Genomic DNA, 12,920 nt, shown 5'->3' on the forward strand with positions numbered 1-12,920 from the left:
CTTTGTTTCTGTTCAGTACCCCCTTGCCATGTTATAAGGCAAAATAGCAAAGATCATATTTATGGGTGAATGTTTTGTAACATCTCTGATCAAACATAGATTTGTGAAGGGAAAATAGGCCTGTTTCTGCCAAACTTCCCATTATTATGGATTGCATTGAAACTTCCGAACATAATTCCCCTAGGTAATTTATGCCTATATGCTAGCAGTCAGTCTGGTGCCAGCATGGTCATATAAAAATGATTTTAGTGACTATTTGATTTAAATTGTCTGTATGCCACTTCATATTTCTTCTTTGCAAAACAACCCAGCTGCAGCAATCCTGTAATTGTATTTCATCAGCATTTTCTGCACCACATTGTGGCCAACAGCTAATCCTTTTTTTTTTCCCTTAAACTAATAATTTGTCTCTTTTTTTGATATAGTCTGGTTATATAGCCCCTGGTGAGCTAGGATCCCACCAACTGAGGTCATTCTGTATCAAAAAAGGACATCGCTTTTATTTAGATACACATAGTGGACTCCTGTGAAAAACTGTGAATATAAGTTTAGCTTTCCATATCTTATGGCAGATTCTATATTATACAAAACATATCTTAATCTTTTATGTTCACATCGATTTATACCATATACATTTCTTTGTCTCTCATTTGGAGATTTTGAAATAAATTCATACATCATTTTTTCCTAAAACACTTTGCCTCTTTCTTTCCAAGTGGACGACAGCTGGCACATGCTGCTGGACATGATATGTGAAAGTACATGTGTGTCTAAATCCAGAATTACAATGAAGAAATGCAATCCTCTGCTCTAGGGATGTAAACCTGTTATCCTTTTGGGCATAAAGCAACTTCTAGCTAACTGTAGTTTTTTGTAGGGATCACTTACAAGTTCCTTACCCCTTTTTCTGAAGTATCTATAAATGGCACTATCCTATCCCTGTGAGATGAGATATTGTTTCTGCCCCCTGCTGACTTACCTCGAAAGTGACACTTTGTTTTCATGCCTCACTGTGCTTGAGTTGGGGTTAATTAATTTGGGGGTGTTTCAGTTTGTGCTCTCACATTACTAATGTTTCTCTGAAATTAAACTAACACCATCAAATTAGCAAATTGACTGGTAGGATCTTAAGACAGCATTGAATCAAGTGATAAATATAGCACAGCTTTCAGCCAGATTATCTAACAATGCATTAGAGGCTTAAGGGATTCTGGATACATATTGTTATGAAAGTAGATCTGCTTCTCCAAGCTTAGATGATCTGGTTTTTTACTACGTTGTACCAAAGTTGTTCATGGGACATCTGAGGTTTCTATTCCAAAAAGATTCCCATTTAGAATATTCCTGGGTGGTGGTGGGTCATGATTTTCAAATACTGCAACTTCTGGACTATTACTTTTTACTCATGGTCAACTCTCCGTTATCCTGGGTTATGTTTTAGGCTTGATTACCAAAAGGAGAAATGCCAAATAGGAAGGAAAGTATTAAGAAAGGGAACATGGAAAAAAGCTTACTCTATTTTTATTCATGTGTTTGCTGTGTTATGTTTAATGCCATAGTTTGTGCACAGAATGTGTGGCTGTCCTGAATGGCTCCTCATTGCTTGCACTTCTTAGCCTCTAATCTCTCCTGCTTGGTTTGTATAGTTAAATTCTACCCTGTCCTCTCTTACCGTTGGTGTTTGCTGCTGTGTGCAAATACACTCATGGCTGAGCTGACAGCCAAGAAACATCTTTGTGAGGTTAATCCTTTCCAACCCCTCATTTCAAGCACAGATTTTTGGTTTCCCAACTGATTATAGTCCAGAAATAGCCTTTGGAATCACTTGTGACATCGTTTTAGGCACTAAGAACTCTGCTGTATTAAATATCTAATCTCATGCTTTGAAAGAGAAGGAAGTCATGAAGAAGAAAGTAAAGATGATGAAGCTTGCATGGAAAATCACCTTAAATATGCAAAACTATAGTTAAGAGTCGCTTTTTCAGAAATCGACAGTATCTAAGACAGTTAGAGTAGGTGTTATTATGGGATTAAACAGAAATGGATGATTCCAACCTACCAAGGTGAAATAGATTTTTTGCTTGAAGGGGACTCACAGCATGAAGTGATTGATAGTTGCATGTGCTGGAGACTCCTACTATGCTCTCTGTACTGAGATTCCTTTGAGTAATAATTTTATAAATTGTCTCTCTGGTGTTTCTTTCATGACCTAAAATCAATAAATTTAGAAAACATCTGCTAATTTTGCTCTGCCTCTCTCAGTTCAAATTTTACTTTGGTAAGATGATTTTTCAGATAAATTGCAACTCTTCTTAGAACAGAGATCTTAGATGGCTTGGAAAAGAAAGACTTTTAGCAAGTTTACTTAAATTAAACAGATGCAATTATCTTTTCTCTCAAATTAAACTGCTCCTGCAAAGAATATTGACTGAGCATATAGATTAGGCTATTTTTAAAAAAAGAAACAAGACTGGCCTTTTTCTCAAATGCCTATGACAGTGGGTATCTATTGAATGCTGAGTTTCTCTTTGTGACGTGAGCTTCCAGGTTTCTGGTGTTCATATATACAATTAGTTGCAATTCAATCTCTCTGAAATTAGCAATCAAAAGCAAAACCATTGATGAATCAGAAACTAGGTAATAAGCCGCTATGGTAGAACTGACTAAAACAGGTTGCATAGTCCACAGATAACACATTTTCGTTGTACTCAGTCGAAGAATAATTAATGTACTCTAAACCTTTGAACTTTTTTTGCCAACAGGGTCAAACATCTTATCTTAGTGGAGCCATGGGGTTTTCCAGAGAGGCCTGACAATGCTGAGCACGAAAGACCAATTCCAATCTGGATCAAAGCACTAGGAGCTATATTGAGTCCATTTAATCCGTTAGCTGGGCTGAGGATAGCAGGACCCTTTGGTGAGTTTTAGCTACTCTTAAATACCGTTTCTGTTTTCGTTAAACATAAACATGGGACAGATTCCACATTAAGATAAGCTTTGTTGCAAGCCTATGTCACCCACAGAGAAAAGAGTTGGAGGAGAAAGTGGAAGGGGTTGAGGAAAGATGAATTCTTTAGGACAAGAGGGCAAGCTCTTTCTATTAGAAATACTAGTACGATAGTTTATAGCAAGCTACATTATATTATTGTAGACTACAGTTATAGTGAGTCAGATTATGTGGGCATCTGTTGGGGAAGCCTGACAAAGAGGCATGAATGTGAAAAGGTTTTTTTTCTGGTTGCCTCCGGTCACAGTCCATTTAGTTTCCCTTCCAACTGCAGTTTGATGGACAAACAGGATTTCCAAATTTGGTTAACATTAGAAGGCAGTCTCTCATAAACTCATTTGTCTTTGGCCTGAGTTTAGAGAAGTTAAATTGAAACTGGGTTCTTTCCATGAGCCATTTTCTTACTACTCTAGCAAATTTTGTGGGTCTCATTGGTATCCTTCATTACAGTGGCAGCCTATCCTTCATATTTCTATGTTTCTTCAACAGCACTGATCAGATGTTAGATAAACTCTATACACCCTAATACTAGGACTAGGTAGGAATGACCAAAAATACTATGGTTTTAGTTTATGTGGGGAGTGGGGAGAAGGGTGTGATCAAATCTTAAATTCATCATATGTATTCCTTCTAGAGGGGAAAGAGGTTACCTGTTTGTTACTCTGTACTACATGAGTATCTGCTGGAGAGGCTTGGAAAAAGATACCCTTCAGGCCCCTCACAAGTTACAATTAACTCACTTCTTCATCATTTTCAGTATTCAGTCTGAAGATAAACTAGTGACATTTCTAGGCTTTGTTTACATTTAAACCACATCTGTTTCCTAAATATTTTTCTACAGAATATATATTTTAATATGCTGATCTATTTTATTGTTTTCGAGAGTGTGACAAAATTAGCTTTTCAGACAAGCAACATGATTTGTACAAACAGATCTTTTTTTTTAAAGTAAAATGCTAATTCGGTTAACAAAACAACCTGAAGCATATTGAGTGATAAGCACAGATTCAATGCCTTTTATCCAATAACAAATGCGTGTGTAAATCAATCCATGTGGAAGGGTTCAAAGCTGAAGTTGTCTCCCTTAGTAAGTAAGCACAGTGCAAACCATGCTGCTGAAACAGACCCTGTCTCGGCAAGGTATCCCCAACCTAGCCTCGCTTATAGGTTGCTGTGGAGGGCAGTGCTTTTCAAAATTTTTCATCCATTTCTCACTCCACGTGTTAAAAAAATTTTCCATTATCAACTTAATGTGCAGTTCTTGACAGGTGAAGCATAGTTCCTAGGGAAGGGTGAGTTTAAACACTGTGCTGTGAGGTGGGCATCGGACCCAACCTGATGAAGGCACTGAACCGAACCCAGGTTTCCTTCTACATGCACATGTGCTTAAGCTGCTGGGCAGGTGTAGCTGTCTGATCCTCACTATAAAGCCAATTGCTCTTGTTCAAAGGTATGGGTTGGGCACTTAAATGTGAGCCAGGTTCTTTGGGATATCATGATGGTATCACATGGATATTTAATCAGACCCGCAGGCAGATACTTAAACCTGGAAGAGAGACAGAATCCAGAGAGATCTTTTTCCTTGAGTGGTTTCCAGTTAGTTGATTTGCATGTTTTCCTTCACTTAACTGGAACAGTCACCCAGGAGGCTCACAGTATAGGGGTTTCAGTGCTTAGATTGGATTTGTGAATTCCCTTCCTAGAGCTGAACGCCTGAAAATTCCTCAAGACAACAGTAATGTCACTGTGACCACACCCTTTTTGTGGAACTCAGAGTCTTCAATGTTAGTATTTCTTTTAGCATTTCCATAGGCACTATGGAAAACATCAGCCAGACAATTGAGGGTGTCTTCAATAAACGTTACGAGAATGAGATGCCTTGACTCCTTGTTTCATTCTCCCCTGTAAATTCGCAGAGAAGGAGAACAGTTTTGAGATTGGACCCACATTCAAAACACTTTTTATCAAAACGGAAAGTGAATTCTGAAATTTGGTAACTTTTTTAGTCCCTTAGTTATTGGAAACGGGGATGCTGTGGCCTCTATGCTGATAGCAGGGGAAAGTGCAGAATTAGTCTCTTTCTTCCAGGTACTCTTATTCCAAGCCAGCTGTATCGTTTGTGTTCTAAAAAACCCCTAACAGACAGACAGAAAAAGACAGAAGTCCAGCAATTGAACTCTCCATAGAGAAAATACAAGCAGCAGAGCAAATTGCAGAATGTTTGCAAAATCTTCATTGCTTCAGGATTTAAATCATTTTTTCGTAAGGGAATTATTTTCTCTCGCAGTGTATTAGTTTTCTAAATTGATTCAAAGCATACATAAGAGTGTGTTGCAATAGTCTAATCTCAAGGTTACAAAAGCATAGATCACTGTGACAAGGTCTACATAAATAGCACCAGGCCTTTGGCCAGGGGCAAGTGGGGAGAAGTGACATCATCATAATTGCACAGATTAACAACAGTATTTTCATATGATAAACCCAAGGGGTAAACTGTGAGCCTATCTCTTCAGGGATGAATAATATTCTTAGATTAAGATTAGCCTTTGGTGAGGCTCTTGTCCCAGAGATCCGTCTGGTCAACTAGAGGAGGCTGCTTCCTTAAAGAAGTGATTCAGAATAGGAGCTTAACTTCAGAAAGCTTGAACTGGCCCCTGAAGGGACCCACTTCTCTACTTTGGCTGTTAAGAGAGCATGGGGACAATAGCTTTCCTAGGTTCAATCTCTTAATTTATACCAGTTCTTCTGTCTCATGTCAAGATTTCTATACCTGTTTTTCAGCATAGAGTTCTGTTCTTTCAACTAAACACTAGTTAGATGAACTAGCTGCAGAAGACGACTGTTCTGTAAAAGGAGAGCACAGACTTATATCTAAGGAAGAAAAACAGGCCAGGTTTTTCAATAGTGCCTTCTGGTTCTGAAAGGTGGGATGCTTTTGGCCCACCCAGTGCTGCCAGAGCAAGGAGGAAGACAGTATTGGTATCACATGAGACTAAACTGGTGGCAAAAAGATACTCTGCTTAGCCCTTTTGCTGGTCCCCTTTGCATGTTTCTTCTGTTGCTGCAGTGGCCTTTCTCAAACATTCCAATACATCTCAAACATGTATTCAGCAGGGATTGAATTGCCCCTCTTCTGGTGCACATAAATTCCTTTAGAATATTTATATTTCATTCCTGTTTGGTGTAGTGCCATCATGTTTTCCTCAGACATGCAAGTGGTGAACCAAAACATCAGTTTAGAAGTCATCAAGCTTAGCCACGAGTTTCAAGGGAACGCGTTTGGAGGGTTGTAATGAAAAGCGTTAGGCAATCTGATAAAGTTGTCTATACTAATTCCTCCACTAATAGTGTTTTCTGTTTTAACAGGATTAAGCCTTGTTCAGCGTTTAAGACCAGATTTCAAGCGCAAATATTCGTCGATGTTTGATGATAACACTGTGGCTGAATATATCTATCATTGCAATGTACAGTCACCCAGGTGAGTATGAGTTTCCCAGACTTTTTGAAATCTGTCTTTCATTTACTGAGTGCCTGCTACTCCCTCCAATGGCTGTGGCAACAGTGGGCATGCTTTTTTTTAAAAATTGTAACACTTATTATATTAATTGAAGAAAAAAATAGCATTGGACTTTTTCTGAATTCCAGAAACTGATAAATGCAAAAGCTATCCTAATTCTATATTTCTTCTAAACTACCTGTGTGTTAATTCTGAGAGAGTTTGGGAACTAATTTTTAGTTAAAAAATTGTTACAGCGGTTTAATTTGTAAAGAATTTCTTAAAAAACTTTAAAAAATAAGGCATTTGATTCTTTCAAGTGTTACCACTCAGTACTGTAAAAACATAGGCTCTTTCTGTTGTAAATTACATGCAAACCTTGAAAACTTATATTTCTTAATAGTAAAAAATCCTAGCACTCTGGGATACTATGTACTATTGCACTCTGTGTTACCAAAAGGCACAGATACTCCAACTTAGAGAAAAGACAGATCCAATGGAAATTTAATTGTTTTTACCCTTTTGAATGACTTGAAGTGGTGAAACAGCTTTCAAGAACATGACTATTCCTTACGGATGGGCAAAAAGGCCAATGCTGCAACGGATTCCACAAATGGATCAAGACATTCCTATCACTGTGGTCTATGGAGCACGTTCATGTATAGATGGCAATTCTGGCAGCACTATCCAGTCTCTGAGACCAAATTCGTATGTGAAGACGATAGTAAGTTGACTTTTAAAGCAGTTGTTTATTGTGTGGATTTGTTTAAATCGTATCTATCTATAAAATACATCTATTTTATACCAACTGTGGAAATGCTGGCTCTTTGATTTAAAGCCTGGGGTAACAACTTTCTGATTTCTCTCTCTGAGAGAGAAAACAAGTGTTAGATCAGAGAAAACCTCGACAAAAGAGTATTGAGTTCCCAGAGTAGGAAGGAGACTTACTGTAGCACTAGAAGCTGAATCTGATCTTTGCGCAAGGTCATTCTTCTGCTCTACGAAATATTTTGCTCTACAATGTGCTAATACAAGTAGTTTTTGTGGTCACTGGTAGGTATCTGGGGTTTTGTCTGTGTTTTAAACCACAGCAGTCCTAATATCTGCATATATGTTTGTCATAGTGAGGAGGCTCTCATTAACTGTTCTAATCTGTCTGTATAATGCTTTTGTTTTCTCTGATGGTAAGCGTCTTTAAGTCATTAAATAAATACTTAGCGTTGTCTTCCTAGCTAATACATTCTTGTTTAGAGGTGTGGCATTATCATTTAAAATGTGTGTACTTGCAACTTGATGCGAATGTGCGCACTGCATTTTTTTTGTTGATTTCTATAAAAACAAACTAATTTAAAAGTATTCTTCACACATTGTCACATCAGTCAGCCGTGATAATTGACTATGCGTCTGTGTTACAATGCTATGAGGTGATAAAACGTTTCAATACACCGGCTGTCGTCTTACAGATGTCTAGATCTATCTGGACCAAAGTGTACAATATGTGATGTCGATAGTGTACTACCACAAGTCATTCAAATAGAATTTTATAATCTTGATACAGCTGACATCAGAGCTGGAACTCGGAGAGAATACGTTGTTATTGAACTGTTTGCATGTGTTAGAGAGCACAAACACATTTCATAAATGTTGACATCCAGACTGAAAGTGTCACTTAACCACTTAACCAGAGAGAAAGTTGTAACAAAAAGTCACTGTTAAGAAGTGTACAATGTGCTAGGATAAGCATATACCATTCAGGCAGATTGTTCCAGTCTGGCCTGCTTTTAGAAGGGACTGTGGAAAACTTCATTGTATTCCAGGTTAAAATTCTGTCCAACCAAACACAGATTCTAAAAGATAAATTGGAGTGGTAGAAATTAGAGGGACATTCAGAAAACCGTAGGAGGGAAAGGGTTCTCATGAGGCTGAGACATGGACTGGCAGTGCTATCCTTCGTAAAATGCACAGAGGTTCTGGGGTTTTATTATGTGTGTTTATTTCTGATTAATTTTTGCTTTGAGTTTGTGGGGGTTTTTAACACAATAATGTAGCTATACTTTTATGGGCTTCAATTAGAGACTTCAGAGGAAGTGTTTTAATGGAGGGAGGGGAAAAATAGATTTAAATACAAATTAATCTTGGACTGATTATAAAATGGGAAGAAAATAGGTCAAGTACCTTTGCTGTACACTATGATGATGGCTTGCTTTGTACCAGTTTTGGCAGAGAAGGATAAATTATAGAAATAGGGTAACCACCCTCTGTATGGTTACTTAAGCCCTTAATTTTGTTACATAGTTGCTGTGAAATCATCTAGGTCACAGATGTGGGGTTTTCCCCCCATATATTGCATCATTTGGATTTTACCTGTCCCTGCTTAACATAGTAGTCGTTAACTCGGAGGGTTGAAATTTGCTTCCACGAGTCTAGAAAATCCCTAGCAATTTAAGCTTCTGAGTTCTTAATCATTTATCCTAGTACCTTCTTTAGTCTCTTTCATATCATTTTTATAATAAGAGAATACAAATGATTTGATGCCCTCCCTAATGCAAACACTTACAGAACTAAAAAGCAACCTGGCAGAACTATTTGAGTGGAGAATGAAGGGGATGAAGATGAATCAGAAGTTTGATTATGTAAAGCACGTTCTCCTAAGTTTGTTTTGCAGTCACTTGTGTCTGCTTGAATGGTGTTTTCTTTCAACAAGGTTTGCAGCTGAATAAGCAGTAGTTTTACTCTCTTTTCCCGTGTAGGAAGGTTTTTCCTTATGTTTACAGTCCTTTTTAGGCTGTATGATACCACCTCCTGGCAGCAGTTGTGCTAACTGCATTAGCACAGGCTGGGTGCAAGAAATCAGTTCCAGTTCTGAAATTTGTCCTTTCAAGTAATAATGTATCAAGTAGGTAATGTGTAAAAGCCAGGTTCTTCACATATCCCAGTATTTATTTATTTGTTTGTTACATTCTTGTGATTTTTGACCTGTTTCTTCACCTTTATCCTCTAGGCTATCCTTGGTGCAGGTCATTATGTGTATGCTGATCAACCTGAAGACTTCAATCAGAAAGTGAAAGATATCTGTGATTCTGTGGACTGACTGTCTTCTGTTCTTTAGAAAGTCATACGGTAGATAGCATTTAATAGCAATACTCTCTAGGAAATCACTAAAGAATGTGGAGCTAATGGAACAGGCTCTGTTTGCACACTGTTTCTTCTAAGAAGCCATTTGCACATTTAAACCACTTAGTGCCTTTTTTGGGGGTACAGGGAGATTTGAAGCAACTTTGTACAGCTTTGTTTGAGATTGGTCTTTAGATTATTGGCCTGCCATGTATGAAATTACATATACCTTTTTAAACTGGAATTTTCTTCAAAATGTAATTGAATTTTGCACATGGTGAACTTCTAAAGATGCTGAATTCTCCCCTAACGCAGAGAACTGTATCGATATAGATACAATGTGTAAAATGCAATTTGGTTTCTTTACATTCATTTTTTAGGTGAGGTTTCATAGCAAGAATATGAAATTGCTTATACATTTTATTTTTGGAATCCAGAACTCCATACATAATGTTTTAAGAGGGTGTTGGTTTGGTTTTTTTAATTGGAGTGATAACAGCTTATGAAGCTGATTTTGGGAGAGGGACAGGGCCAAAATAACGAGCAGTGTTTGTCACTGAAATATGTGTGTTAGTTCATAAGGAATTTGGGCTCAATATTAGGAAATCTTTCTTCTGTTGGATTTTATTTCCATTTATCTCAAGGCATCTTTTTCCGTCTGTGCAACTTTTACGGAAGGCTCAGTTTGTAAGGGTCGATGATGTCACCAGCACTCATGCTTCCATAAATATTTTGATATGTAGATTTCAGTGATTTGAAATACAGAACACGGCTTGTTAGTTACTCCATCTATTTTTAACACTTTACTGCAAGATCTGTTACTAGGCTAAACCTAACAATTGTAGATAAGTTGACAAGATTTTGGTGAGGGCTAGGGAACGGCCATCTGGACAGTGAGCATAATTCCCTTTTTCTTTAGGTAGAAAACCTAGTCTGCTTTTTAGTAAATTCAGGGTGGAGGAGAGGCAGAGGGAGAATACTGATGTTCTCTAATTGGGAACTACAACGGGTTAGTGTATTTTAGTTAACATGCAGCCTCCTTATAGGAAGGATGGAATGAAACAATACCACTGTAACAAATTATAATTATATTTCTTGGAGATTCTTTATATAATTATGTATTTTAATTGAGTATTTCAGTATCAGAGATAATACAGTCTCTGCATCTTTTTGAAATTGTAGTTTGACATTAGTTCTTCACATGCTTAGTAAATTACATTAAGCAAAATACTTTGTCACTTTAAAGCCAAATTTGGTGGTTTGGTTTTTAACAAGTTTACATAAAACTATTGATCTGCTTTTGAATATTAAATTGACTACTGAAGAGTTCTTTATACTTTTATACATAGCGAATTTGAATTAATGATAGCACCGTCTTAAAGCTTGAGTAGAATTCTGTGCATTTTTTTCTCAAATTAAGGAATTGTTGCACATATTTATGATGTGGAAGGCAAAGATACCTAAAATATTCAGGAAATACTCTGATTATGTTCCCAGCCGAACATAATCTCTCTCTTTCTGAAGGAGATATTTATCTGTATGGGGCTATGTAAACATCAAACAGTCTTTGTGACTGCCTTGACTGGTAGCACTTAAATATCTAACAAGCTAAAGATTTTAATTAAAATTAACTATTGAATTAAATTACTTTTTTCAATAAGCAGAGCAGATGCCAGATTTTTTAAACAAAATTTTGTGTTATTTGCTAAAATCTTGAGTTCAAAATGGACAATGAGAATATCAATTATATTTTTGAATATAAGCTATAAATTATCAGTCATGCCACCAGTTAGGTGGATGCCTTCAGTATGTATTTTTTCACCCTTTTCAGTGTCTAATTTGTATTTGTCAACTTAAACAGCTGTTTTAATTGTGTATAAAAACCTAATGCAAAAATATATTCTGAGTCTCCTCCAAATAACAAAAGGTGAAACAAACCATTGGTATTTTCAGATAGCACTTACTGATGGGAATTCTAGATTCCACATCAAAAGATGGAAGGTAGGGATAAAAATTGCACACTGAATGTGAACGTTGTTTTAAATATCCCTTGCTTTTTCAGCTTATTGTACTAATAAGACTTATTGCTTAAGTTTTGCACAATAAAAAAAATCTTAAATGTTATGGTTGATTAATGTTAAGACATGATGTTGCTTTTGTAAAAATTTTGTGTAATTAAGCTCTGGAAATCAAGAGTAATTAATAAGTTGAGCTAAACCATCCAAAATACATTAAAAATACGGTAATGCTTGTTTTCAAATGTCTCAGTGTTTTTAGGTTTTCTTGTATTTAACTGAAACTGGTAAGCATTTGTCAACAAGCAGCTGCAAGCTCAGAATGCTGATTGTATATACAAAGAAAATGTTTGTTGGTTATCTTCCAGGCACTGCTGTGAAGGTCAAGATGGAGTTTTGAATATCCTATTGTGTGCAACATAACCCAATAAAGTTACTTTAATAAACATCATAAGAGGTGCTGAACAGAAAATGAATGGCACATACTGAAGAGGCTTGGAGCTAGACCTTTTGTGAGCCATTACTGTCTAGGAATAAGCTCAGTTTCTCCAGAAGTTCTGTTCCAGTGCAATGACCAGTTGCTTAAATGTACTGCGGCGAGCACTGAACACTGATGGTGCTATTTTTATCACAGCGCTATAAAATAAGACAAGAATCACAGGCATAAACGCACCTAAAGATATATCCCGTTCTAGCATCAAAATGAAGACAGCTTTGTACCAGAGGCTAGGGCATAACAAAAAGAATCCAAAATATTAATAAAATCCAAGATTAACTGTCTAAGTCTCCAGGACACGCTCTTCCTCCTGAGGTTGTTGTGATAAAATGTTATTAAAGTAACTTAGTAATATTTTGTTTGCATGGCTGAGTTCATCTTGTTACTTACAGAACACTGCCAGATTAGATTTTAGTTCCGAAAAACTGATTTTCAGAGAAGTGACTTATTGATAAGACTCTATAATAAAACATTCACAACTATCACAAAGAAGTCCCCATTTGTATCTGATTGTGAAATGGAGAATGTGAATTTGTAGGCGTTGAGCTTGGAAACATGGGTCCAAACAGGAGAATGGCCATCATCTGGTTTCACTCGAATTAAACCAATGCTGGCATTTCTTTTTAAACCTTGTTTTTTTAAGGTTGCTACAACTGTTCGTGCTGAACTGATGTGACAGTCTCTGTCTGAAATGCTTTCTGTGGTCTGTTGTGGTTCCTCAAATTCCCAGCCCTTCCAGATCACAGTTATTCAGCTTTTTCACTGGGAGTAAGACAAGATTAAATACAGTAA

The 12,920-nt window shown here is 36.9% G+C and overlaps 1 protein-coding gene across 4 annotated transcripts in view; it reads left to right on the top strand.

Annotated features, from left to right (window-relative positions):
- Positions 1 to 12,620, top strand: part of ABHD5 (abhydrolase domain containing 5, lysophosphatidic acid acyltransferase) — a 30,417-nt gene extending 17,797 nt beyond the window's left edge. For 2 of the 4 annotated variants that reach the window (XM_075143346.1, XM_075143349.1), the window contains exons 4-7: positions 2,763 to 2,917; positions 6,374 to 6,485; positions 7,041 to 7,227; positions 9,505 to 12,620. In XM_075143346.1, coding sequence (XP_074999447.1) covers positions 2,763 to 2,917; positions 6,374 to 6,485; positions 7,041 to 7,227; positions 9,505 to 9,594 — 544 coding nt within the window. In that variant the 3' untranslated portion in view covers positions 9,595 to 12,620. The remainder of the gene's footprint in view (positions 1 to 2,762; positions 2,918 to 6,373; positions 6,486 to 7,040; positions 7,228 to 9,504) is intronic. The other 2 variants (XR_012672614.1, XM_075143347.1) reach the window with 2 other exon arrangements.
- The last annotated feature ends 300 nt before the right edge of the window (positions 12,621 to 12,920 follow it).

The sequence above is a fragment of the Calonectris borealis genome, chromosome 2, assembly GCF_964195595.1.
Source record: "Calonectris borealis chromosome 2, bCalBor7.hap1.2, whole genome shotgun sequence".
In the NCBI taxonomy this organism is placed as follows: Eukaryota; Metazoa; Chordata; class Aves; order Procellariiformes; family Procellariidae; genus Calonectris; species Calonectris borealis.